The following is a 25,492-nucleotide window of genomic DNA, read 5'->3' on the forward strand; positions in this document are numbered from 1 at the left end:
TCTCACCACTTTGAGCTAAATCGGTCGAAGCGGTCTCCTTTCACTTCTTCAAATTCAACTATTTATTGCATTTCAAATTTCCAGTAAAGCAGGCAGCAGCAGTCAGAAACCACTTTGCACTTCTTCATTAACATCTTTTTTAGCTTTGAAACAAGCCAGATCAATGAGCCAACTTACCTTCAGAACAAAGCAGAAGTCAGTCGGGGCCTTGTATTTGCTCTTGAAGTCTTTGCCATAGTAGACGTTTACGTTGTCGAACTGGATAAAGCAGACGAGATCACGGGAGGACTGTGGAGAAATAATAGAGGATTACATTACAAGTTGATCTGCAGTAACTTTTTTGGCTTGTTTTTTTTTGCCTTTTTCCCGTTTTCTGTGCCCACTGAACTGAATATCTACACCACAGATGCAGGATTTAAGCACAATGCACTGTACGAATGGCATGTTTGGGATTGGGAGCTGCCAAGAGATCTAAGATAAATGGTACTGAAGGTATCCCGCGGGGAGTGAAAGCTCTAGCTATATTCAGCAGTGCATGAAATAAGAGTGGGCTTGATAAAGCAGAAAAGACTCCACAGTACAACTTGGTAGTCCCATGGACACATGAAAAACATTAGGTTTCATTAGAGGTTTCAGTTGACATAGCAGAAATATCTCTCTCTGTATCTGCTGGATTTTCATCTGTCACTACTTCCACTCAGCTCAATACTAGATGCATCCAGAATTAGAGCATCAGCGATTGGATTTGCGTTTATTCCTCGATTTCCCCTTTTGACCCCTGACCTTGGTCTTCCCTTTGGGCACATAATAAATTCCCGAGGCCCTCAGCTGGAAGAGCCGCTGCTTCCAGGACTTCTTGCCGTCTTCTTTGAGGTACAGAACCCCCTCGAGATCAGGCACGATGATGGAAGTGCCGCAGAAGTTCTCCTGCAGAGGTGAAAGAGGGATGAAAGAGGTCGCTGAGAGGAGTTCCCACTGGGAACTGTCACCTTAAGGATAATATTTCACTTCTAGGTTGTGTTTACCTACCTGTATTAATAACTCCTTGTCTTTGTCTTTAATGTCTTTGAGAGTTTTCTTATCCTTCTTCCATAGATAAAAGTTCTGCAGGAATAAAACAAAAAGTGCATTTATTTATGATGGCAAGATGACTTTACAAGGATATTGGCAATTTTTATTATTAATGCTGGTCGTAAGACTGAAGGGATGGCAGTGTTGGGCTGTAAAATAAATATGAGAATGTATCTTGTACAGACATTCATTTAGAACAAAAAAAGCTTCAAATTTAATGGCTGTACTTGGCCTTCAGTGCCAACTTAGGCTGCAACTAATAATTTTTTCATTGTCGATTAATCTGTTAATTATTTTCCCAAGCAATTGATCAGTTGTTTGGTCTCTGAAATGTCAGAAAATGGTAAAAAAAAATGTTGTTCAGTGTTTCGCAAAGTCCAAAATGATGCCATAAAATGGCTTCATTTTACTGTCACAGAGCAGTAAGGAAACCAGAAAACAACTAATTGACTAACCATTGCAGCTCTGGTGCTAATTGGTAAATGTTGGCATGCTATCAGGTTAAAGTAAGGTAGAGAATATGCTAAACATTATACCTGTCTAAAACCAGAATGTTAGCATCTGTTAGCATCTGATTCTTCAAGAAACTATGTGTATTCTGGTTTTATGAAGTGATTTAACCTAACTCTTTATTTTTCTTTGGAAAACTGAAATTTAACGTACAGAATATTGCCTTCAAACATTTGCTATCAGCATCCCAAGCAGAAAAAGTCATAGTTAGTCCTTCAGAAGCCCCCATCACTCTGTCAAGCTCCACTGTTTTGTCTCCATATGACTGGAATACTTTGACTTCATATCATAGTCCAGGCCTATGTTTTCACTGCGGTACAAAGCCCAGAGGGAAATTCTACTTGGTAGCTCTTGTCAAAAGTTACATTTCTAAATTAACTGGGACATATTGTATAAAACAGATCTGTCTTTCATTGGAGGACGTGGAAGACATGATGGAGAACCTAAAAAATGAGAATATCTCACCAGTTTTCCAACGTGGCCATTTGTCTTTGCCAACAGACCGAATCCATTAAACACTCTGAGATTACAAAGGGTCCCATTATATCAACAAACATGCCAAGATCTCAGTATTTTTTTCGCCTGAAGCTGTTTGGTCTGATATATTGCAGTGAAGACGTAAATGTAAGAGGTCATCCCGCACGGAGGAAAGACATCTCATAATTCAGACAGCGATTAAACAGTGAAAATAGCCAGACGGCGCTGAGCTGAAACAATGTGGAGATAGATTTGCACAAACCCAGGCCAAGAATAAGGAACTAGCCCATGTGGGACTTCTGAGATATCACACGCACATCACCTCTGATCACTATGCTACTATATTTAGAGAGGTAGCTTGTCTGTGTTGATTTATAAAAGTGCGGGGGACCAACCTGTGGGTTTTTGAAAACCTCATGTTTTTCCCCTCTCTCTTGAAAGAGGATTTTGTTCTCGCTGTCCCGCGTCCACGCTAAGAGCGGCTCCACAAGGTTCTCGTGGTCTTCAAATGTCCGTTCTGCCATAAGAAAAGCAAACAAACTAGTTGTCACAGTATGATCGAGCCAAAAAAATGTATAATTTTCTTGGGATAATACAGCAGCAGCAGCTTTGAAACCACTCTGTTGGTGTTGAAGTGAAATAACACTGGTGAAAATGGTGTAGTTTAGACTTCCAGAGTATTTTTAGATGGGACAACAAACTCAACATATAGTGGCTTCAATTGAAGGTGTATTACAACTTGAGACAGATTGAGGAGGCTAAAGATTCAGGGACGCAAAGGGTCAGAAGGTCCTAAAGCTCAGGTCAGAGCGTGACACCACTGATCTTTTTAGCTGTTCCTACTTTTTCTTCACTCTTCAGACCTATTTGAGTTCTTTAGTCCAATATAATATGCATTTTAACTGCACTATTGTTCATGTTTTTTATGCATAATACAGCTGGCAGGTAAGAGAAGTAGAATTTTATGGGTATGCGCTCAAAAGGTCATTGTCTGATCCAAAAAAAAAGTGTTTTTGGATTAAAAGCAGCTTGCTGTTCCTCAGTGTAAAGGTAAAAGTAGTGAAGAAAAATTAACCTTCACAATAAAGGTCCTTCAATTGTTGCTACATACACATGTAAGCTGAATTTTAACATTAAAGTTGATTCATGTGGTGCTTTATCTAACTATTCATATGGCTTTTAAACATTTTTATTAGTTAGTAGACAATGTTCTCATCCCAAAAAGGTTGTAATCAAGATTAGGAAACTACAAGTAAGATGAAAACTCAGCAGAATTTTAAACAAATAACAACTTTGCTGTAAGGCTGAAGAGTGCCAGTTAAAAGTAAACTAAAGGGAGCTACAGTCTCTATTATATAACTTGCAATTATATATATTATTATATTCTCGCTTTGCTTCTCAGACAGTAATTATTTGCATGATCACAAGCGGCTGCTTATTCGAACAGTGATAAGGTCAAGATCAAAATTCAACTTTTATATCCTCGAGGGGCAATTTTAGTTGCACAGCCAGCAATAAATACCATAATTATCAACAATAAACACACTAACAATTCACACAGAGTTACATCATTATAATAGCAATGAGGACAAATGAGTTCTTAAATCACTTCATGCGTTTTAACCAAGCAGTGGTGTAATTTTTCTGTCTGGAAACTGCAGAGAAGCTGTGAAAAAGTCGTACAAAATCAAGTGCATTTCACTGAAGTACAGCACTGAGATACCTTTCTACCACTGCAGTAAATCCTGCTAATCTCTCTTCTATCAGCCAGAAAAAATTGTTTGGCGCAGTCAGTTTGGAAGATTAAAACGTCTCAGGTTTATTTCTCACACACTCACTCCGCGGCGCTTTATTATTTAAACCAGAATATACATCAGTCTTTATCTCCGCGCCATAAAAACAAGCCAAAACAAATGCTGTGCCATATGTATAGTAGCTCACTGTGTCAGTAAATCTTAAAATCAGCTGAGCTCGGTTCAAAGTCAGTTTCACAGCTGTGCGATTGTCTATTTCAAATGGGCTGAATTAAGGCTGGATTCCTTCGCTGGAAGGACTTTAAATGGCACTAAAACCTCGAAAACACATTAAGAGCTCCTTCCTCCTCCTCCTCTTTGCCCACCCACAGATCTCCATCATGTACTGGGCATTCGATTGTAGTTTAGCCATGGTCTCCAATTACAGGTTACCAGCTGAGGCAGAGGTAGGCATTAAAAGAAATTGCTGCCAGGGCTCCAGACTATAGTTTGACTCTTTGCCGTCATTAAACGGATGGTGTGACTTTGCTGCTGGAGTGAGTTATTAGGAGTAAAAACCCCTTTGAACTGCGTCGAGCACATGGCGCAGTTCGGTCGTGCGCGTGGTGAGCACATGGGTGACTTTTAACAGAAGGGACTTGTCTGAAGATCGTGTTCCCGTCGAGCACGACTCTTTCGTTGATAAGAACTAAAGGTCATGTGAAGTGTGACTAGTCAGAACACAGATTTCAGGGGGGTTTACAGTCATTTAAAAATACAAAAATGAAGTCAGTTTCCACTTTAAAGATTACACAAAACCCCATCCACCTCTCGTGCCCATGAGTCAGATGGTCTGCACAGTAGAAATGATGCACCAGTGGCATGTTATAAATAGCAATCTGCGTGTCAGACGGCTAATTTAAACTGGGGCTGTGATTTGGTCAAAGTGTTGACCAAAGGGAAACACACATTTCTTCTTCTGTGGTTGTTGTTTTTTTTGTTTGTTTGTTTGTTTGCCTGACTCTACAGATAAATCATCTTTACAAACAGATGCAATAAAAAGCATGTGTAATATTCAGAAAGTAGAAGGTTTCTCAGTTATCGTACAAATGTAACATTTAAGTTATCTTAAGTGTTTTAGATTGTGTGTGTGATAAAATACAAGCTCAGCCATATCTTATAGTCACTGTTCCCTCTAAGCTGCGCGCATGCACAATTGAGCACTGCTGACACGGTCTCCGCGCACAGAAAATCTGAGCTGTGCACAAAAAAAAAAAAATCCAACCTAAATTGTAAATAAAATAAACACGTAACAATTCATTCTGTGCTATTTTTCAATGTGAGTCAGTGAGTGACCGGTGACTGGCTGCTGCAGCCAATGATGCGATTCACATACGTATTTACCATAGACTGTATATAATGGTATTTACGCAGCTAATCAACGTCATTGACAGGCGTCCTTATGTGCAGCCATCGTTGTTGTCATAGTTATGAATGAGTAGATAGGACACGCCCCTTTGAGCTGCGTGCTACAGCGAGGCTAAGCTAGTGGGGGCAACGTTTCAGTGCATTCCTTGATGTAGACAGCGTGAAAACGGAAACAACAAGAATGCTGGCTCACTGTGCTGCATACAATTACACACTACGTCGTACGATTGAGACAAGGAAACCTGGAATGACTTTTCATAGGTAAGAATAGTTTTTGGCTCTTTTTTCATTATGAAATCTTGTTGAGAGCTTCCAGTCTATGAGAGCTAACTAGTTAGCCACTAGCAAAACGCTAAGGCGAGCTAGTAGCTTGACAAGCAAATACCAGACGATTAATAGTAGCTGTAGTATAGTTGTACAAGCAGTAGTAGTAATACTAAAAGTACAAGCAGCAGTAGTAGTATAAACAGCTGTTAGAGTTGTAGAAGTAGTATCAGCATTTGTAATAGTATTACAAGTTGTAGTAGCAGTGCCAGTATCAGCAGCAGTAGTTAGTACTACCACTACTACTAGTAGTAGTCACATTGCTATTACTACCACCAATACTACCAATAGTAGTTATAAAGCCTAACTCGTGTATATCCAGATTACCATCTATGTTCTTCCTCCAAACCCATTTTATGATTGGGATTACATGCAGTTCTTTAGGACTGCTCTCAAATAATTGAAATGTTACTAAACAAGGTTATACTTATCAAATTAAATAGCTCTGGTCTCCAGTATATTGGCGAATTCGGTTCTTTGTACTTAATTTATTAGCATGATTTCTTTTTAATATGTTGTGTACAGACTTAATTACTTCTCTGTCTACTTTTCTTAGTCCATGTAGGTTTCCCAGAGACTATGGGTTGAGGAGGAATTGGAAGTTTGTCGGCTTAGACCTGGTGTCATTCCATCAGTGTTAAACTTCCCGGCTCATCTTGGAAGAGTACGTGCCAGAAAGACCACGACCAAGCAGCCTTGAGCTCTTAGGCATCGTCTCCCTGAGGTGGGTGTCGACGGTGTTCACAGTCAGGTCTGTGGTAATCCCGTCAAAAAACAAAACAGAAAAAAATCTAGATTATAAATCAACATGTAACCAAAGCACTCTGTGTATAATGCCATAGTATAGGATGTAGTTCAGAAAATGTAAAGTATAGTATGCTTTACCCAAGAATAACATAGTATGGTCTGTCGTTCATAGTACAGCATGTTGGCAAGAAAAAAAAAACATAGATTATTATGTGGTTCAAAAAGCGCAAAATGATAGGATATTGCCTAAAATTGTCATGTATGATATGTGGTTCAAAAAATGTCATAGTGCAGTATATTGTCAAAATAGTATGTAATTCAAGAAAACATCAGAGTATAATATGTCATCTAAAAAATGCCATAGAATAATAATTTCATTGCACAAGTAAAAGTATAGTAACTTTTAAAACTGTTTGAATTCTTATATGTTGCTAAAAAAAAAAAACAAGAACAAAAAAAAGTCACAGTAATATGTCAATTTAAAAAGCCTATAGTATAGTGTGTCGCCCAACAAACATCATAGTATAGCATCTCGCTCTAAAAACGTCAGAGTATAGCCTTTAGTCCACAGCTGTCAGTAGGTGAGGAGCAACACCAAAAGAGTCCAAACGCTGGTTTCCAGAGGGTTAGACGAGAATTTATTTGAAAGAGGAAGTTTACAACAACACAACATGTGAGGGAGTTAAAAACAAATGGGTGTTAGTAAAATAAAAATAAATAAACAGAACTAAAAGTGAACTTCATGTTGACATTGATGGGCATTCCAACCAGGAACAAAGTAAAAGATCATCAATACTAAAAAAACTCTTCCTGTTCACCTCTTAAAACCCATAAACACACCGCAGTAGCACCCTAAACTAAAACTACCAATGGGTTCCCTGTTTTCCTTTCTGAACAATTCAAAGGTCCCTCTCTATCTCCCCACACATCCACCAACCACTGGAACACATCTCCAAAGTTCTGCTGGACCAGCTCAGCTTCCCCTCAGAAGAAGTGCTGCCTCCTGCCAGATGAAGGAGCCTTTTGAGAGGCAGCTGACATCGTGATTGGACTGTACTTTGGTCTGTTCCAATCCAGCTTCAGCTCCAGAGACGGCAGGCGGGACGAGTCAACGGAGGCCGGGTGGACGAAGGCATGCAGCTGAGTACAATCCAGAAAACAACAGAGGAGGAGTGCAGTGGCCCAGAGCCAGATCACAGTAGCAAAGTATGTCTCTTAGAAAACATCATAGTATAGCCTTTGGTATGAAAAAACGCCATCATATACATCGTATATTGTACAAATAACAAGTCAAAGGAAAGAGACATTGTAGAATTGTAGTAATTGTGGGCTGACTGATTTACTGATTAGCAGTATTTTATTTTTTACTGATTTACGGTAATAAATACATTTAAAAATGGTGCTACTTTGGCTCTGAACCTTTATCTACCTGTGGTCGCTCTGTCTTCAGGAGTGATTTGATTGGTTATACGTCACGAATAAAACTCCTTTAACTTAACATCTGTAAACAAAACAAAAACGTATCAACAAAGTTTTCTGTTAGAGTTTGTGTTCTTCTAAGTTTAACTCAAGATTTTAAATACTTTCATTTACTGCAAATGAACATCTACTCCAAATGTCTCACTAATAATCATTATCAGCCTTAAAAACCCACAAAACACCCCTCTATAATCGACCACACTTAGTACAGTCCGGTTCCCCCTTCTATAAATCTGCTTGGAATCTTCCACTTCCTGTTTGTCAAAGTGGCCTTCTACCTGGACAGGTTTTGTTGGAGCTCATGCAACAAACATTTTGGGTAACTGCACTTTAATATGGATGGATGACACTGAATTAGAGTCTGTTTTAATGACACTGAGTTAAGATGTGTAGCTCTGTCATTAAATAGGAAATTATTTCTCAGAATTCACAGAGAAAAGTCTGAAATGTTTGCTAGGTTAGCGTCCCACATGTTCTTTGGCTCAGCTAAAGCTAACTCTCTCCAACTTCTGGATCTCTTGAGTTGCTTGTTGTTAAAATATCTTGCTAGAGGTGCTGAAGCTCAAAGTCTGAGATGTTTGTTCAGAATAAGCTCATTCTCAAGTCTTATCTGAACTGTCCTCTTTTGTTTGAACTTTCCCTAAACTTAGGAGTTAATGACAGCAGCACATCCAGACTCAGTCTAATTTATGTAGAGATTAAACTTCAGTGTCATTCATGGATGTTAAAGTGCAGTTTTTCAAATGTTTGTTGCACATGCTCCCGACCAAACCAGTCCAGATGGAAGATGATGTGAAGAGAAAGCTCCAGAGGATGAATATCACACATTTACGTTGGAAATAAATGTGCTTTAATTAGACATTGTCATGCAAAAGTTGGATTTCCCTTTAATGATATTCAAATCTTTGTTGAGTGTTTTGTTGATGTTGGTTTCTAAATGTTTTCTGACACTCGGCCCCAAAGATTAAAACCTTCTACGGCTCACAAGCTGCAACAATTCACACATTATCAACTATCTTTCTGACTAAACTAAGATAAAAAGTGAAAAACTGTCTGATTCCTGCATCATGAATGTAAATCTTTTTGGTTTTTATGACAGTAAACTGAATATGTTTGGGTTTGACATTTTATAAACCAAAACAAGAAATGAATTACTGGAGAAAACAATCAACAGATTAATGGACAAAGAAAATGTGTTTTCCAACATATATGGCTGAATTACTCCAGCATTACAAGATACATACAATTTTAATTCAATTTTATTTATATAACGCCAATTACAGGTCAAATTGTCTCAAGATGCTTTATTTTTATATTTTTTGTCATATTTAAAATATGACAAATTAAGAAATTTAAACCTCTTGACTAATCCAATTTGTTATTTAGTTTTTAAGAGACTAATTGAAAATTCAAACTTTCTCCACTAAAACTAATAAACATGAGGTGAAATAGAAGGAAGAGTTTTAAATACTGCAGTCCCATGATGACAAGAATAAAGTTTGTCAACAAAAACTAAATCTGCTGGTGGATTCCATGAAAGTCCTAATAAAGGATAATAAAATGTGATACTAAAGGTTTGTGGTGCTAAAAATGTCAAAGTAAAGATATGAAGTTGAAGATCTGGATGGAGGTTGATAAAAGTTGACCTCCCTTCATTTCTCTGGAGCGACTCCATGGATTTCATGGATGGTGGTTAAAGACCTGCTCTTCTAGTGGTCTTCCTTCTAGTCGCTGTAAAAAGTCAGTCCATCCTGGCTGACTTCAACACCTCTTCATGACAACTTGTTCTGCCTCTGACCTGGTGGAAACTCCAGAAACTCGGGAAAACCCTTGGAGACTCGAAGAACTCGTGGAGACTCGAAGAACTCGTCGGGCGGGGGAAGGTGTGGTGGGTGGTGTGGGGAGGTGGGGGAGTAGAGGGGGGAGGCCGCCACCCACCTCCCCACCTACTCTCCGCCCTGACTCCACCCAGACTCCGCCTTGGTTCCACCCATGTGGTGACTTCAGCAACTACGATGACAAAGGGACGACGAAATTATGTTTTTTTATCTGATCTGTAGCTCAGTGAGTTAAGGATTTGCCTATGGAGCTGCAGGTCGCTGGTTCAAGACCAGACACTTCTTAAATTTTCTCAAAATCCTGACAAAGACAAAGAAAGAAAAAGGCCGGTGGCGAGTCTCGAACCTGCGACCTACCGCTTGGTAGGCTCTCGTCTTATCCCCCTGAGCTACTCGCTCAGATACAAATTCTTCTTTTTTTTGCGCATTTATCATCTATTTTTTGTCGTTTTCGAGTTTTTTTTTAACTCGAGTCTCGTCTCGACCGTTTTTCTCAGGAGGTTGGGCTTCAGCCTTTGAGCTGGAGGGTGGAACCCTCAATTCCAAGACTTTCCAAAGCCTCCACACCTCCCGAGTCCTCAGGACCTGAGCTTTCACACAGTCTGAGGGCTGAAATTTTCTAAGTCCCACAGTAGCTCTCTGTTAGATTGAACTTTCAGACAGTCCAAGGACTGAAATCTTCGAAGTTCCTGAGTAGTTCTCTGTTAGTTTGAGCTTTTAGACAGTCCGGGGACTGAAATCTTGTAAGTTCCTGAGTTGTTCTCTGTTAGTTTGAACCTTTCGACAGTCTGAGGACTGGAATCCTAAAAGTTCTTGAGCAGTTCTCTGTTAGTTTGAACCTTTAGACAGTCTGAGGACTGAAGTTTTAAAAGTTTCTCAGTACTTCTCTGTTAGTTTGAAGTTTCTGGTTAACAGAAGCCTTAAAACTTGTGACCATGAGTCTTGATTTCACATTTAGACCATCCATCTGAGTTCTTCTCAGACCTTCACCTGTGGATTTTTTAGAAATCCTCAACAAACTTTGATTCTTTTCACTGAACAGTAAAGTTTGTGGAGATCAGAAGGTAACATTAGTTTGATCGATGCCTTCAACCTCTAGTAGACTTTATCTGGAAATCAGTTTTCTGAAATTAGTTCTTAGTAAATCTGTCCACAATCAAACCAAGAACATAGAAAGAGGAAATGTTTGAAGAAACAACTTGATGTTTTCATTTCAGACTAGAAAACACTTTAAGGGCTTTATCTGTTTTTGCTCTTTTTGATCGTTTTATTGTCTCTTCTGTTTAATTTGATCTTCTAAAGTTTAACTGGTGTCTTTTCAAAGGTTTTATCTTTAGTTTGATTCTTCTTAAATGTTTAGTTTTGCTCTTTTGTCACCTTTTATTCATTTCTAATGTCTGATCTGATTTCAAAATGTTTTGTCTTTTTAATGTTTGTTGTTTTTTCAAATGTTTTATCGGCTTGTTTGAAAAATTTCCTTTTCTTTCCCAATGTTTAATTTTTTGATTAAATCTTTCTTCAGGTTTTTCTTTTTAAATGTTTTACCACCTTTTAATGTTTAATTTTCTTTTTTAATGCTTCATTGTATTTTCTGTTTAATTCCTATTTAAAGTTTTATTGTCTTTAAGATTTAATTTTCTAATTAAACATTTAATTTTTTAATTAAATGTTTTGACTTGTAAAGGTTTAATAATCTAATTAAATGTTTTGTATTTTTCTAAATGTGTAATATTCTTGTTTAATTGTATTTTTTAAATGTTTAATTATCTAAAATATTTCATCTCTAATGTTTAATATTCTTGTTTAAAATTTTTTGTTTAATTTCATAATTACATGCTTTGTATCTTCCGTTTAATTATCTAATTAAATATTTTGTCTAATATAATTTAATTGTATTCAATGTTTAATTTTCTTTTTAAAAGTTTTATATTAAATGTTTTTTCCTTTGATTTAACTGCTTTTTTTACTGTAGTTTATTTCTTTAATCTTTTTTTCTGTCAAGATTTTAACCCCAACCTTAAAAATGAAACAAACCCTTAAATCACAATGAAAATAGTTCTGTTGTCACAATCATGAGTTAGTCAATTATTCAGTTTATCAATTCAACTTTATTTGTTTAGCACCTTTCACACAGATGACAAAACTAAACAAGCAAAGAGAAAAAACTATGCTCAAACTATGAGTAAAACTCAAAAACAAACAAACAAAAAAAAGATTTAACATGGTAATAAAATCTGTTGTGTCCAGGGGATGGAGGGAGTTTATTGAAGTCTTCTTGGGCTCACATGGGAAATCATTTAAAATATAAACTTGATATTCAGTCTAAGGAAACTGCAGAGCGACAGAAGAAGCAACAATGTCTCCTGTTTTCTCCTTTAATGAGTCGATGCTTGTGCTTTTAAACCAAAGAACTACAGACTCTTCACAATCTGCTCAAACTCTTGGTACAGGACCTCACCACACGGGTCAAGAAGGTTTCCTTCTCATTTCTACTCTGAAGCTCACCTTCTCCTGCTCAAACTGCTGACAAATGTTTCTGCTGCTCTAAAGTCTGCTCTCCAGAACTTCCTAAAAACTCTCAAAGTCTCTTCTGCTGCAGGTTGCTTTGTAGAACTGTTCCAGAAAACCTCACTAAACCACATGGAGGGGCCTCAAGATAGTCGTCCAAATGAAACTGTACAAAAACCAAACTAGCACAACCCAAACGCTAAAGTCTCCTGCAGCCTACCAGAGAACCTCTTTAAACAGAGAATCAGGAAAGGAACTCTTACCTTCTGGACAACCAACAAACAAGAATACAGAATGCATCTGACCAAAAAACCTCTAAAGACTCACTGCAGCCAAAATGAAGACACAACTCTCAGGTGCACCAAATCCACTAATCACTGCACACATTAGCACCATGTGCCAACTGTGGCTACAGAACCACATTTACCAAGACAACTATCCAGTACAAAGCCCTAAAACACACCAAGAAACACATTAAAGATGATTTTACTGCTGGAAGCTGCAAGCCAACGCATAAAAAACTAAAGCAACAGAGCCAAACCCAGTTCACTGGTGAAGAGAAACACAGGAAATGTTTGCAGCCACATAAAGCAGGAAGACACTGAGCTGCTCAGGTGTTCCTGATAACACCAAGCAGCCACCTGGACAGCCAATAGGAACACAGCTTCCTGGAAGTCCAGAGGGCTGGCTTAGTGAAGGAAATTTAATTTAAAGTTGAAGCAGAAAGTTAACAAAGAAAGTTGAAAGCCACCTTCTGATCCCTGAAATCTCTGAGTTTTCACACAAAGAACACCTGAACATGTCAAACTGGTTCCATAGTAGAACCATCATTGTAAAAACGTCATAGTATGGTGTGTTGCTCAAAAAACATTAGGACCCAGCTGTCAGGGTACAAACCTGTAAGAAACATGAGAACAGAGAGAACCCAACCAGTAGGTCACAGTTTATCATCCCCCAGTCATCTCCTGAAGTCCATATGGTGAGAGACATCAGTATCTGGTTGTTCATTTACCAGATGCTGATGTGGTCTGTACTGTACGGTATTTTTAGTGACTCAATAAATGCCTAAGTTGTTTTTGTTTTTTTTTAAAATGCTTTTTAGTTTTTAATAAACATTTAAGAGCCTATATGTAATCAATAAATGGCCTTTGCCTATCTTAAGAAAAATTCACTCAGAACTCTGATATGTTAACAGTACTAAATAAATCAATAAATGGCATGCATACACACAAAAATAAGTTCATACATTAACTGTGTTAAGATAAGATTTAGATTAAAAAAAAGTTATTTATGTTTTTGCAGAATCCAGTATTGCTCACTGGTTGGTCATTACATTTTGTTAGTTTGATTTCACTGTTTAAAATGATGCCACCTCTTTTCAGACAGAACCTGTGACAATAAAACAATACAAAATTTTTAGTTCCGTGTTAATAAAGCACTTAAAGCTTTAAGTATGGCTAAATGCTTTTTTCAAAATTAAATATATCACTCCTTAGGTGGTAGTGGCCCCAAGTTCAGTAAAGTTGGAAAGATATTCACAGATTCAGACTTCCAGCATCAATAACTCGTTAGATATAGGTTGTCAAAACATAAACGGTGCCTCTTTCCCATTGTTGCAAGGCAGACAATGTGGTACAAGCCCAGTTTTATCAAAAGTAGCTGTCTTTCAAGCTACAGGAATAACATTGGTGTCTATGGAGTGAACAGGGTCCGTCTGCAATTTGCAAAACCGCTGCAACAGTAAAGAGAGACAAATATTCAATAACTTCACTCTTATACATTGTAGTGTCACTAAAATCACTGCAGCCTTCAACTGGCTCCTGTTGACAAAGTGTTTTAACAGAAATGTAAATGCTGTAATTTGATTCTTTTAATGAACCATGTAACTTGAATGGATGCGATGCTGGTGTGACCACAGTGCACATGTCTGATGTTGCTCACAGTGGTCCAAGGGACGCTCAGGGAGTTTGTGTGTTTGCTCACACTCAGGAAAAATTACAGGGAACATTGCTTATAGTACACTTTTTAACAAGTAGTTCAAGCTGGAGTGTGGGACTTTTAAAGATCCCCTCCAGTGAAAATCAAGTTTTTTTTAGCTTGTTAACATGATCATACGGGTGTTTTTATATACTGGAAGATATTTTGCCATGACGGAACATTTCCATTTTAGAAACTTCAGTGCACTGATGGCAGTTTAGAAAACATGGATTCAGACTTGGAGGGTTTCTTACATCACAAACCTCAGGAACCAACCCCGGGCCATTCCGTCTCAATCCACCGCTTGACCATCTGCAATTCGGGTGATGTTTTTTTTAAAGTGGTGACTACTGATTGTTAGTTGATCAACAAGCCTGCAATATTATTATTTTTCAAGTTATGAAACTTCAATCATTCCTCCATAGATTGGTGCGAAGAAAACAGCGCTAAAAATCAACACCTTTAAGAATTTTTAACTCAAAAGCTAACATTACCCTATATTTTACATGTTTTACTTAATAGCATAAGTATACATATAAATATTGTCTGACAAATATGAAAAGGTCAGGTGTGAACCTTTTTTTAAAATCTGGTGAACTGAGATGGAATGACCCTCCTGTCAACTTGCAGAATTGGGCTTTCCATACCATTGTTCATCTTCAAACTTGGCTTGTCTTTACAGTATTTGAGTAGAGTGATTGGTGAGCTGGTGTGCTCGAGCTGCCATGAGCCAGAAGGAGAGGCAAGTGTGTAAAAGTTAAATCTGACCCATTTGAAGCCTTTTTTTCATCGAATTTGATATACAAAGTTTAGCTTTCAGGGTTTAAATTAATAACTACAGAGGGATTCTAATAGAAATCGTCTGTTACCAAATAAGGTAACACAGTACTGCCTATCAACCACTTAAACCTCTCTGTGTTTCATACTTAACCAGAGTTGTCAATGTAGTGTCTGTAGTGGCAATGGTTGGTTTAACAGATCTTAAGAAGGGAGCAAATTTAGCGCCGGAGACAGCTGTGGTTACATATCAGCTAGTGACAACATCAACAAAGAAAGTGCAAATTAAAGTACCGTACTGTACTGCAGATAGAGATGTTGCATCTTGTTGTATTTGACAGTTTTTTCAACAAATTAATGAAAAGACAGAAACTAAAATATCATGTCAGTGTGCTCTGACTTTTGGTATTGATTCATTGTTCCATTTTCACGAAATTGATAAGAAGCTGTGTTAAAAATCCCCATTGAAATGAATGGGAATGGCCATCTTTGGAACTCTGTAGCTCTGGTATATTTTACAGTAGCCGCTTCATTCAAAGTTTAAATGGGTCACAAGGCTCCAAATGTTATCTGACTAAATTCGTGTTTTGATATCATTTACGCCGTTTACGCAGTTGCAGCATAAGTTTTAGGATATTTTTGAAATTCCTGAGTTTTTCTCTCCACCAGAAAATTTTTTATGAAAAAAGCGCAATTAGCCTTGTCTCCATGACACAATTTCTCCTCTACATGAACAATTTATGCATAGACATATAGGCATTTTTGCCTTCTTTCACCCAGTGTGGGTCTCATTGCTGTAGAACTGATGTTTTTCTCATAAATCGTGTCGACCAAAACTCGCATTGACTCCCATTATATCTGAAAAATTCGGCTGAGAATCAGAAAAGGTGAGTCTCTCTAACCTGCCACCAAATATGTGTAATATACACTGCGTACATGAAATTACATCAGCTTGTTCTCAACATGATTGTGCTTTACGTGGTGAAAGAACTTTAAAAATACGACTTATAGTTTCTGAATTGACCGTTTGTTCAAGGGGCTAATCCTTAAGGGTCTCCATTCCATAGCCTATAGAATGCTAGCTACACTTTCAAAGTAAAAGCTCAGAGATGTTAAAAGGAACTGATCAGGATTTGTCACATTTGCTGCCTTTTCCAAATAAAATATATTTATTGTAATCTATACCTTATGTATAATTTTTGCAGAAGATATCAATGTGCACTGTCACACCAAATGTGTGTATTAATCCGCTGCAGAAAATAGTCCCCAGCAAATTCATTATTGATTTCTGTTTGAGTAACATTTGCTACAACTATATTGCCCAAAAGATTTAGGAAATTACTAAAACCGTAATATAAGATAAAAGATAAAAAGCTGACAGCCACAGACATGAGGAGGTCAAAGTGCATGAAAAGGTTCATTTTTTTGTGTCCAAATGGAATTCATCAAGAAAAAAATACAGTAATTCCAGGCTAATCCATTAATTTCGTGCATCACAGCTGCATATAAAATTTCTCGACGGATTTTTAAAGCAAAACAATATTGGTGTAGACTTTGGCTTGATGGCTTTTCCACCGGCATTTCATTAAAAAACTGTTTGAGGACGGCGCAAAATGAGTCACACCGCATGACATATAAGATTGTTTCTTTAAAATTGCGAATTATCGCCGTAACAATCTGATGAAGCTGTAAGAAAAGCAGATGGCAGCGAATGTGATGGCGGCGCAGTCCGGCAGCTGAAGTAAATATAGCACAGACGGCTCAGACGGAGGATTGAGATCATAAGGCTTCTATTTCCGCATGACAGGGAGGATGACTGACAGTGTCCGATACAGCAAATTAAACCCACCTGTCTACACTACTAGTGCGAGTGTAAGCAAGATGAGGGATGGAGGGGGTGTAGAAAATGGGGGAGGAGGGGGGGAAAAGAGACGGATGGGAGGACCATCAGTGTTTCATTGTGAGCTCGCAGCAGTGTGGCTGCCACCGTGCCAATAAAAACACAGTCCATCATCTGGACCAGGGTGAAATATCCCACCCTGTATGTGTGTCTGTGTTCAGCTGACAGTTTATATAAAAACACACTGAAGGCTTATGTTGTTAAGGCGTTTATCACCCCTGTGTGTTAGTCTGGTTTTGTTGCTCAGCTCGGATTATTCCTGAGCTGTTCCTACACTACATTACCCAGAAATCACTTGTCGGTGAAGCATCTTTTTTCCCTCTGCCCAGATTGATTTATTCCAAACTGCTGCTAGAAATGCAAAGGGAATCTAATTTTCTGTGCAGACGACTTTTAATTTCCCCCTAAAACATTCAACCTGTCACCAGGTGTTTAAAACGGCAAATATCTCAGGAAATAGCCACATGTTCAGTTCCTGTGGTGCTGTATTAATCAGCAACCGTTCCTTAAAGCCTTACTGATGGTTGATAGATTAATCATTTGTCATAAACACCATTCAGCCAGAGTTGGAGCTTTATTTTCTGACACTTCTACAGATGTTACGATATTTTCCAGTGCTTCTAAATCTGGATGTGTAACTTCTTGGTGGTGTCCTCAAGACATTGCATCACTTGCTGTAGCTATGCCGATGCCACTCTGCTTTATTTAGCCATGTCACCAGACAACACATGACCAAACTGTGTTTTTTTTTAATAGTTTTTTTTAGATATTGTTCCTGAAGTTAAAGCAAAATGAGTTACAGGTTCTCAAACTCAAAAAATGTGATCATTTAGGACTTAACAAGAGGAAAGAAAATTCAGTGTCATCAATGACTGGTAGCTAAATTTTAAAGTTCCTCTTTGGTCATTGATTAAACACCTAAAAACTGATCGCTGTGTATCAAAGTTACATATTTATGAGTTATTTTTTCCACTCTCATGCAGACATGAGTACAGTTTATGTTCTTTTCATTTTAGATCTTTAAAAAAAAAATCTTGCAAGTGTTAATGCATTTAGCATAAAATTTGGCGAAGCCTGTATTTGGGGGTAATTTTGAAATTTGAACATCAGTGTTTGTTGACAAGGATTTAATTTTTTTTCTAATTTCACACTGCATAAAAAAATAAAAAATGTCACAATTTTGATAATATTTGACATATCCCAGACTGTGAAAATAGAAAAAAAATCACTTAGCTGTTATTAAATGGAAATTATTATTAATATTATTTGTGTATATAAAAAATATTTCCATAAAAAACAACAATGGCATCTTGTAAACAAACTGGCATTCAAACTGTTAAATTCCTGAAAATTAATTAATATTTGGTATTTATGATCAGGACTCAAAGAATAAAAGAAACAAGTAACTGAAAGTAAAAAATAATATTAATATATAACATTTTTTGGAATTGTTTTTGACTTTGACACTTCTGTCTTTAAGGATCTAGTGTAATTTTTTAAAGCACAGTTTCATTACTTTGGGGATCGACATTTTCTATTTTATCACTTCATATACTTTTTATTTATTGTCTTTTGACTTTTGTTAGTTTAATCACATCATTTTATTGTTTCATATTCTTGTGTGTAGTTCAGCTTACTTTTAATTTCTATATTATCTCATCACCTGCTTGTATAGTCATCTTTGCAGTAGAAATACAGTGATAACGCTGTGTAGACTCCACTGCATAGTAGATGTTTTATCGTAATAACTCACCGAGTTGCAGTTCAGGGTTGGTCTCACACAGGCTCCAGTCCACATTACAGTCACAGTGAGTTTTCTCAAACATGTTGTCCAGAACTTCCCTGACGTTTTGTCTTTCATCCACCATCAGAGTCTTGGAACAGCCGTCGTTCATCAGCACTTTCACCACCAACTGTCAGAAGAATTAGACTTTATTGACCTTTGTTTTATTTCCTCTTTCTAACAATACAAAAGTTACATTCCATTAAGTGAAAGCTGCTAATTTAAATGAGTATTTTGATATTCTTGAAGAGATTTAGATGAGCAAAATCCTACTTCTTAAACTCTGCAGTAAATATGAAGCTATAGCACAGCTAGCTGGCAGTTAGCTTAGCTTAGCTTATCCAGAAAAAACTTTGCTTTCTTGATAAAGACTAAACTAGCAAGAAATTACATGCAAATTCATTGGATTGGATTGCAAAATTTCTTGTCTTTGGACAGAAACAGGTTCACTTTTTGCCTCAGTTTATGCTAAGCTAATCTAGCCACCCTAGCCTAGCTGTTGCTTCATATTTAAAGCATGGATGAGAAAGTGATCCAAATCAATTTTACTATCAAACTCTCACCAGAAAGCATGAGCATATTATGCAAACTGTGCAAAACATGATGTTTTCCATGAGAGATTGAAGTTTTCTAGTATAGTAGCAGGTGTCCTGAGCGAGACACCAAATCCAGCATTTATGCACAAGCAGCTTATTTATTCACCGATTTAATTACAGGCTCTGTGCACTAAGTGCTTGGTTCTGTTTCCTAATGGTAGCTTTACTAGCAGAGTTAGAGCATCAGCACTTCTGTCTCTCCGTTCTGGCCTTTTATTAATTTCTCCTCCACAGTCTCTTTGCACTCTTAGCGCCTCGTCCAGCGACTTGGCTGAGATTTATTTTGCTCTGGAGCAGAGCATCGCTTTCCTTTGCATGCTCATATGGCTTCACGCTTCCTCTCATCTGGAAACAAATCCAGCTATGGGAAGCCGAGGAGTTTCACAGAAACAAGGTCAGCCAGTTGCCTTTTGTCATAAAATGTGGGTTTCAGAGATGTTATCACAAGAGGATTTAGGGTGTTAGATCATATGTCACTCAGTCTCGACCTTCCCTGGAAAACAATCCGGTTCTGACATGTGGTCGAATGAAATATCACTGGATATCAAATTATTTTTCACCTAAGTACTTCCTCAAGCAAAGAAAGTATCTTCAAAAAAAGAGGTCCATGCTGAAAACATGATCAGGAACCTGTGGGTTTATCTGGAACTTGAGGGCCTCTGACCACAGAAAGTTCTGCTAAAACCACTGAATTTGGCACCTTGCTCTTCTGAATCTAACAACTCATAAACAAGGGTTCCTGTGAAAGTGTCCAGTAATGTGTTTACTCAGTTTCAACTTGCACACATGATGATTTTTGGATTTTTGGAGTTTGCATGAAATTGGTTTTGTTTGTGTAAAATCGCAGATCTTGATGCGTAGCTTTGCATGCAAGACCACATGTCTGTACATTTCTGTGCTGCTTTGAAGATGAGAAAGTGTCCACATATCACACAAAGAGGAAGCCGTGCCGTCCTGCAGGATGTTGGCTGGATGAAAGTGGCCATCCATTACTGTGATTGATGGTTCTTCATAAATGAAAGAAGAGAAGAAAGAAGCCATGCGATGTTTGACCATTAAGCCTTTTACAGTGACGTCCAGGCAGCCATAATTCTAAGTGTCTTTATTGTTGCCAGTGGATGTCAGATCAGAGGACAGTGCACCAAGCCAGGGTTAGGCTGCTCTTACCTTTTTCACTTTGGCTTCCTTAAGCTTCTCAAGAGCGAGTTTGATTTTGTCTGCCTTCATCTGCGCCTCAATTTCCTCCTAAACAGGACAAATAATGATACATACAGTGATGAGACATTTGAAATCGTTTTTTTTCTGTCATTTGTCATGTCACTGTGCTGAAAGTGCACAATTTTTAGAAAAATCAGTGCCCAAAGATCATCTCTAAAACAGGGCTTAGACTTTAATGTGTTAAATACGATTAATTAATTGCAGAAAAAATAATGCGGTAAAAACATAACGCATTTAGTCACACCTTTCTCAGTTCCCTAACACACTCCAGCCCAGTAGGTGCCGGTAATAAACCTAAAGTCTGTTTGCCAGACTTTTTTTGTTCAGCAAAAAGTTCTTCTGAAAGCATTTGGGGTGAAAAATAAGCTGCTGAATCTGTCCTCGTTTTAGTTCAACGACAGCTAGTTTAGACATTTAACGAAAGTTTCGCGATGCGTCGGACCTTCGCTCCCCGCGCTGCATTTGCATAAATGAAACTACTTTATGCAACTGTGCTCTGGGACACAGACTGGTACCAGCAAACAGTGTAGCCAGCCCATAATAGACTGCTGTTCAAGCGTAAAAGTGCTTGAGTTTACAAGATGTCTAAAAATGTTGAATATAATCGCTATAAATGCACTTTGAGTTTGCAGTCATCTGTGACTGTAGCAGACAGAAGAAAAATGCAGATAAATATAAATGAAACATAAACATTTTTGTTGTTTAAGTTCACATATATGTCTATTCATCGATTCAGTCGTCAACCAAAATTTATTTGAACTGAAAAATTTTGCTTATTGTGTCAAATATTGCTATCTGAGGCCTGTAATTAATTAACGCATTTTTTAAAACGCATCCCACCACTACTTTAAAGTTAAAAAAAAAAGTTGCAAATGGCACAATCATTTCATATTATTTGAAGCTATAGTTTGGGGTTTTGGAAAATATATTAATTCACTCTCCCGTCTACAGTCTGCAGCATTAGCTTAGCTTTGATTAGCATCCACTGCTAGGTGGTTTCTAATTGCAGATGCTTCAGAGTTTCAGTAGAAACTATTGTACATTCAAAATCAAGATTGCAAAGCACCAAAAATTCAGTTTTTAACTTAAAATGTTAACAATCACAATGCATGCTTGAAGGTCTGTGGTTAACAAGATCATTTCAACTACAGAGTAGCCACATCAGTTGTGTTTTCATAAACTAGGCTGTGCAGCGTTGCCAGAATGTGGTATATGCTTCGTTATACATGACTGCAATAAACAGAACAAAAGAGGAGAATTGTTTGCCAACCGTTAAAAAAAAAAAAAAAAAAAAAACCTCAAAGACACCAAGCAAACAAACAAAACTTTGGCATCTAGTACAAAAAACTGAATAGAAGTCTTCAGGACTTGCTGAAAATCTGGAAAGCTGCAATTATGCTTTCATGTCAGCTGATATTAGTCGTATTTCGAGATATCTGGAGATGAAAGCAGTGAAAGATTTGGTAACAGCTGATCAGTCATGTGAGTTAAATGTTCAATAGGACTTTAAAAATGAGGTTTCCATATCCCATTGTGAGTATTAACTCTTTTTCAAACAAGTCAAAAACCAGCTAAAGCAAACATAAAAATTGTTTTGTAGTAAGATGCTTTAAAATGCACCTTAAAATATGCTATGGAAACATGGCTAGAGACTGTCTTACAAGATTTTGTTGGAACATTTATTAGATGTATTATGTGAAACATGATGACCAGTCAGGCCTGATCCCAAATCAGCTCTACACCATCACATTCTCATAGAAAAACCTTTGATGTATTGAAATTCTTGCATATTTTTTGTTAAATGAGATGCAAAAGATCTAATTCCAGTGAGTACATTTCTGTGGAAAGCACTTTTTGTTCAGGAGGTGTAATATACTGGTTTAATTTCATCTCTTCCTCTGGGTTCATGCAAGAATTTCATTTAGTATATTACATCCAACCTATTAGATCTGAATTAGCTGGGATGGTTTACTGTTTTCTTTGGATTTATGCTCCTAATAGTCAGGTGCAATCACACATAAAAATCCTGCCCACAGCTTTAATGAACTTGTACTCGTCTACCTAACAATGACGCATTCTCTGCCCCGGCACAGCTGGTGTTTTTACCTCAGAGGGATGAGGTAACAAGCTCTGCTAAAGCAATAAGCTCCCGTCTGGCTTCCCCCCACTGCCACATCTCTACCCCAACCTTTGCTATTGATCCTGTTACACTTTTCTCATGGCCGCATGCGTTTGATCTGTTCCAGACAGACTCTCTGGGCTGTTTAGCCTCACAAGTCTCTGTAACTGTAACAGATGCCGCCGTGCAGGAGCAGCTCCGCTATGATCTCACTGTCCGGCAGCTATAAGAGCAATACCACTCTTCCGAAGTTCCACAAAGGGGCGAAGAGAACTCATCAGAAATTTATAGGCTGGGAACTGGTGATGTTTTTATTGTAAAACTGTCTTGTCACGCATGGCTTAGAAAGCACTTACTCGCGGTAAACCAAGACATATCACCAATAAAAGCAAGATTGTGACATTATTGCTAGGTTTCTGCTCTTCCATGTTGTCTTTTAAAGGCCTGAAGAACTACGCGTCCTCCAGCATTGGGGCATTGTCCTTGAAAGCAACCAAAACTAACTTTCTATTAGTCTGTCAAGCCTTGATTAAAACTCTCACTTCTTAAATTTTGGACCAGTTCCCAGTAGAGTCGAGAGGTGAGGAGGCAATTGGAGAGATGTTGCTCGTATCTTACAAGGGCTGACTCACCTTTGTGGGCTTCTTCGACTGAGGAGGTGGTAAGGGGGAGGTGGTGGAGGGGGAAGGGGTGCTAACATTGCTGCTGGTGCTTGCGGGGGATGTTGGCGAGGTGAGCGAGGAGGCCGGTCGCGTGGTCAGGTCTTTGGGGGGCGGCGGCGGCAGCTGCTGCTCCGATGGGGGCGGTGGCGGCACCTTCAGGCCTTCGATCTCCGCCGCGAGTTTCTCTTCTGTTGCGCTGAGGTCAGCCACCAGGTCAGCCATGAGAGCGTCCAAATCATTGTCCTCCAGCTCATGGAGGGACGCTGGTGGAGCAGAATCATGTCGTCAAGTATACATAAATAGTTACTGTAGGTGTTGCCTCGTGCTCAGAATACATGATCGCTCTGTAAATACTCAGTATCCTCTCATGCAATTTGCCTCAGTTCCTTTTTCAGAATGATTTGGATTTTTGCTCCAAACCTAAACAACTTTCCTGTTTTAAACTAGTTCCTCTTTCGGATGTTTTTATTCAGCAGTGCAGTAACCAAATAAACTAAGGTTTTTCCTTCATTTCATTCCTCATTTGCCCATTCATTATTTTGCACTTAATTAAAAAAAGCTGGTGGCATAGGGAAGGCTTTTTAACAAATAGAATATTATTATTAGTTTGCTTGCAGACTATATTTAGCCTATTTAGAACCCCTTTATAAAATAACAACAATTATTCTTGGATGATTTTTTGACTTTCCGCCTTTGTCAAACAGTAACAATGAAGATAGATAGGAAATGGAGGGAAATGGAGCAGAGGAACAACACCCAGCAGAGTATTTATTAATTATTAACCAACCATTTATAGGCAAAACAAATGGCTTTATTGATGGTTAATCAATAATTAACAGATGTATTAAAAGATGTAAACATGTTTTCACAAACAGGGAATCCAAAAATTGTTCTTTTAAACTGTTTTAAACTGTTTTAGCTTTTTATAACTCAATAAATGATTAACTAACTATTTTTAGGGCATCATTTGCAATTTACAAACTCCTTATGAAAGAGAGGTTAGGTACTATGGTTGGAAATGTCTCTCTAAACCCCTAGATTGGTAGCCTAGGCTGAAATATCTCAACAATTATGGGATGGATTGTCAAGAAATTTGGCACAGAGATTCATCTTTTCCACGGGATAAATTGGAATCACTTAACTTTTCATGTGGCGCGTCATTAAAGCCAACATTTTTAATTCTCCAGTGAAAGTTTATGACCAAATGCTTGCACTAGTCTCAGCTGCACATGAGTTTGGTGCTGATTTGTAGGTGTTCTTATGCTAACAAACATGGTAAACAGTACTCTCCAAGCAGCAGCACGTCAGCATTTGTTTAATGCACCAGCCTCACTGACTGCTGACTGTTGGATATAGCAGTTTATTGTTTTAGAAAATGGAAAACCATTTATTCCGTGATTGATAGTTCAGCTACGCCAAGGACGGCTTGTGTTTGTAAAGTCCTTTGAGACATATGTTTGTGAAAGCTGCAGAGCTTATCAACTCAGTTTGACAAGATTTAATGGCGCTCACAATGCACAGACAAAAGGGGAAGGAGGAACTTAAATTAGAGCGCTAATACTGTAAGAAGCTGTGACCTTGCTCTAATATTATTACTGCTGCTTGTTGTGCAGCCTGTTAGAGCCAGAGGCAAATAGTGATTAATTAGACTTTAATCTTGGTCTGAAATCACATCTTGAACAGTTGCCAGATACAGAGCAGAGCAGCCTTTTAGCTTTTTACGTCAGAACCAGTCCTTCAATCTCAATAATTTTCTAATTGATGAAAAATATGTGATATATCCTGGACTTGCACAACTGGGAGACTGTAGCAAGTAAGTCATTGTGCAAAAAGCTCAACACCCAGTTCTTTGTAGCGTTTCCACACACACTGACACGACAAAATGTTAAGTCACCGTTGAGGTCAGTGAAGCCGATGGAGAAGTTGGCTTCCTTCTCGGTGCTGGGCAGCGGCGCAGGAGGCACAGTTTCCTGATCGAGACTCTGCAAGGCAAGAATGAACAAGGCGGTGTGTTTATGAGAGCGTGAATGCGATTTCTGTACGGCAGCAAGACCCCCAGAGGCTCAGTGAGTTAAACCACAACACACGCCGAGGGCTCTGAAATGTAAACGGTCCTCAAACTTCATGTAAGAAAGCAGAGTTCTACGTTTAACGTTCCATCTGTTTTTAGGTGTCGGACCTAACAGTGCTTCTATGTGCAATATGAAGCCTCCTCCTCGGCAAAATTGAAGTGATTTAAAATGACTGTTGGGCTGGAAAACAACATCAAAGTGATCAGCAGGGTTTTTCACTGGGGGGGGGGGAAGTGTAATCTCTCGCTGGCTCATGAATTTGCCATTTGACCT

The 25,492-nt window shown here is 38.2% G+C and overlaps 1 protein-coding gene across 1 annotated transcript in view; it reads right to left on the reverse strand.

Moving 5' to 3' along the window:
- apbb1ip (amyloid beta (A4) precursor protein-binding, family B, member 1 interacting protein) overlaps positions 1–25,492 on the reverse strand; it is a 38,739-nt gene that overhangs the window by 5,383 nt on the left and 7,864 nt on the right. Inside the window, exons 3-10 of the mRNA XM_055007344.1 lie at positions 25,042–25,129; positions 23,118–23,410; positions 20,316–20,393; positions 18,523–18,682; positions 2,454–2,575; positions 1,030–1,104; positions 784–927; positions 178–288 (exon numbers count right to left, since the gene is read on the reverse strand). Of these exons, the coding sequence (XP_054863319.1) occupies positions 178–288; positions 784–927; positions 1,030–1,104; positions 2,454–2,575; positions 18,523–18,682; positions 20,316–20,393; positions 23,118–23,410; positions 25,042–25,129 (1,071 nt within the window). The remainder of the gene's footprint in view (positions 1–177; positions 289–783; positions 928–1,029; positions 1,105–2,453; positions 2,576–18,522; positions 18,683–20,315; positions 20,394–23,117; positions 23,411–25,041; positions 25,130–25,492) is intronic.

Source organism: Amphiprion ocellaris, chromosome 22 (assembly GCF_022539595.1).
Source record: "Amphiprion ocellaris isolate individual 3 ecotype Okinawa chromosome 22, ASM2253959v1, whole genome shotgun sequence".
In the NCBI taxonomy this organism is placed as follows: Eukaryota; Metazoa; Chordata; class Actinopteri; family Pomacentridae; genus Amphiprion; species Amphiprion ocellaris.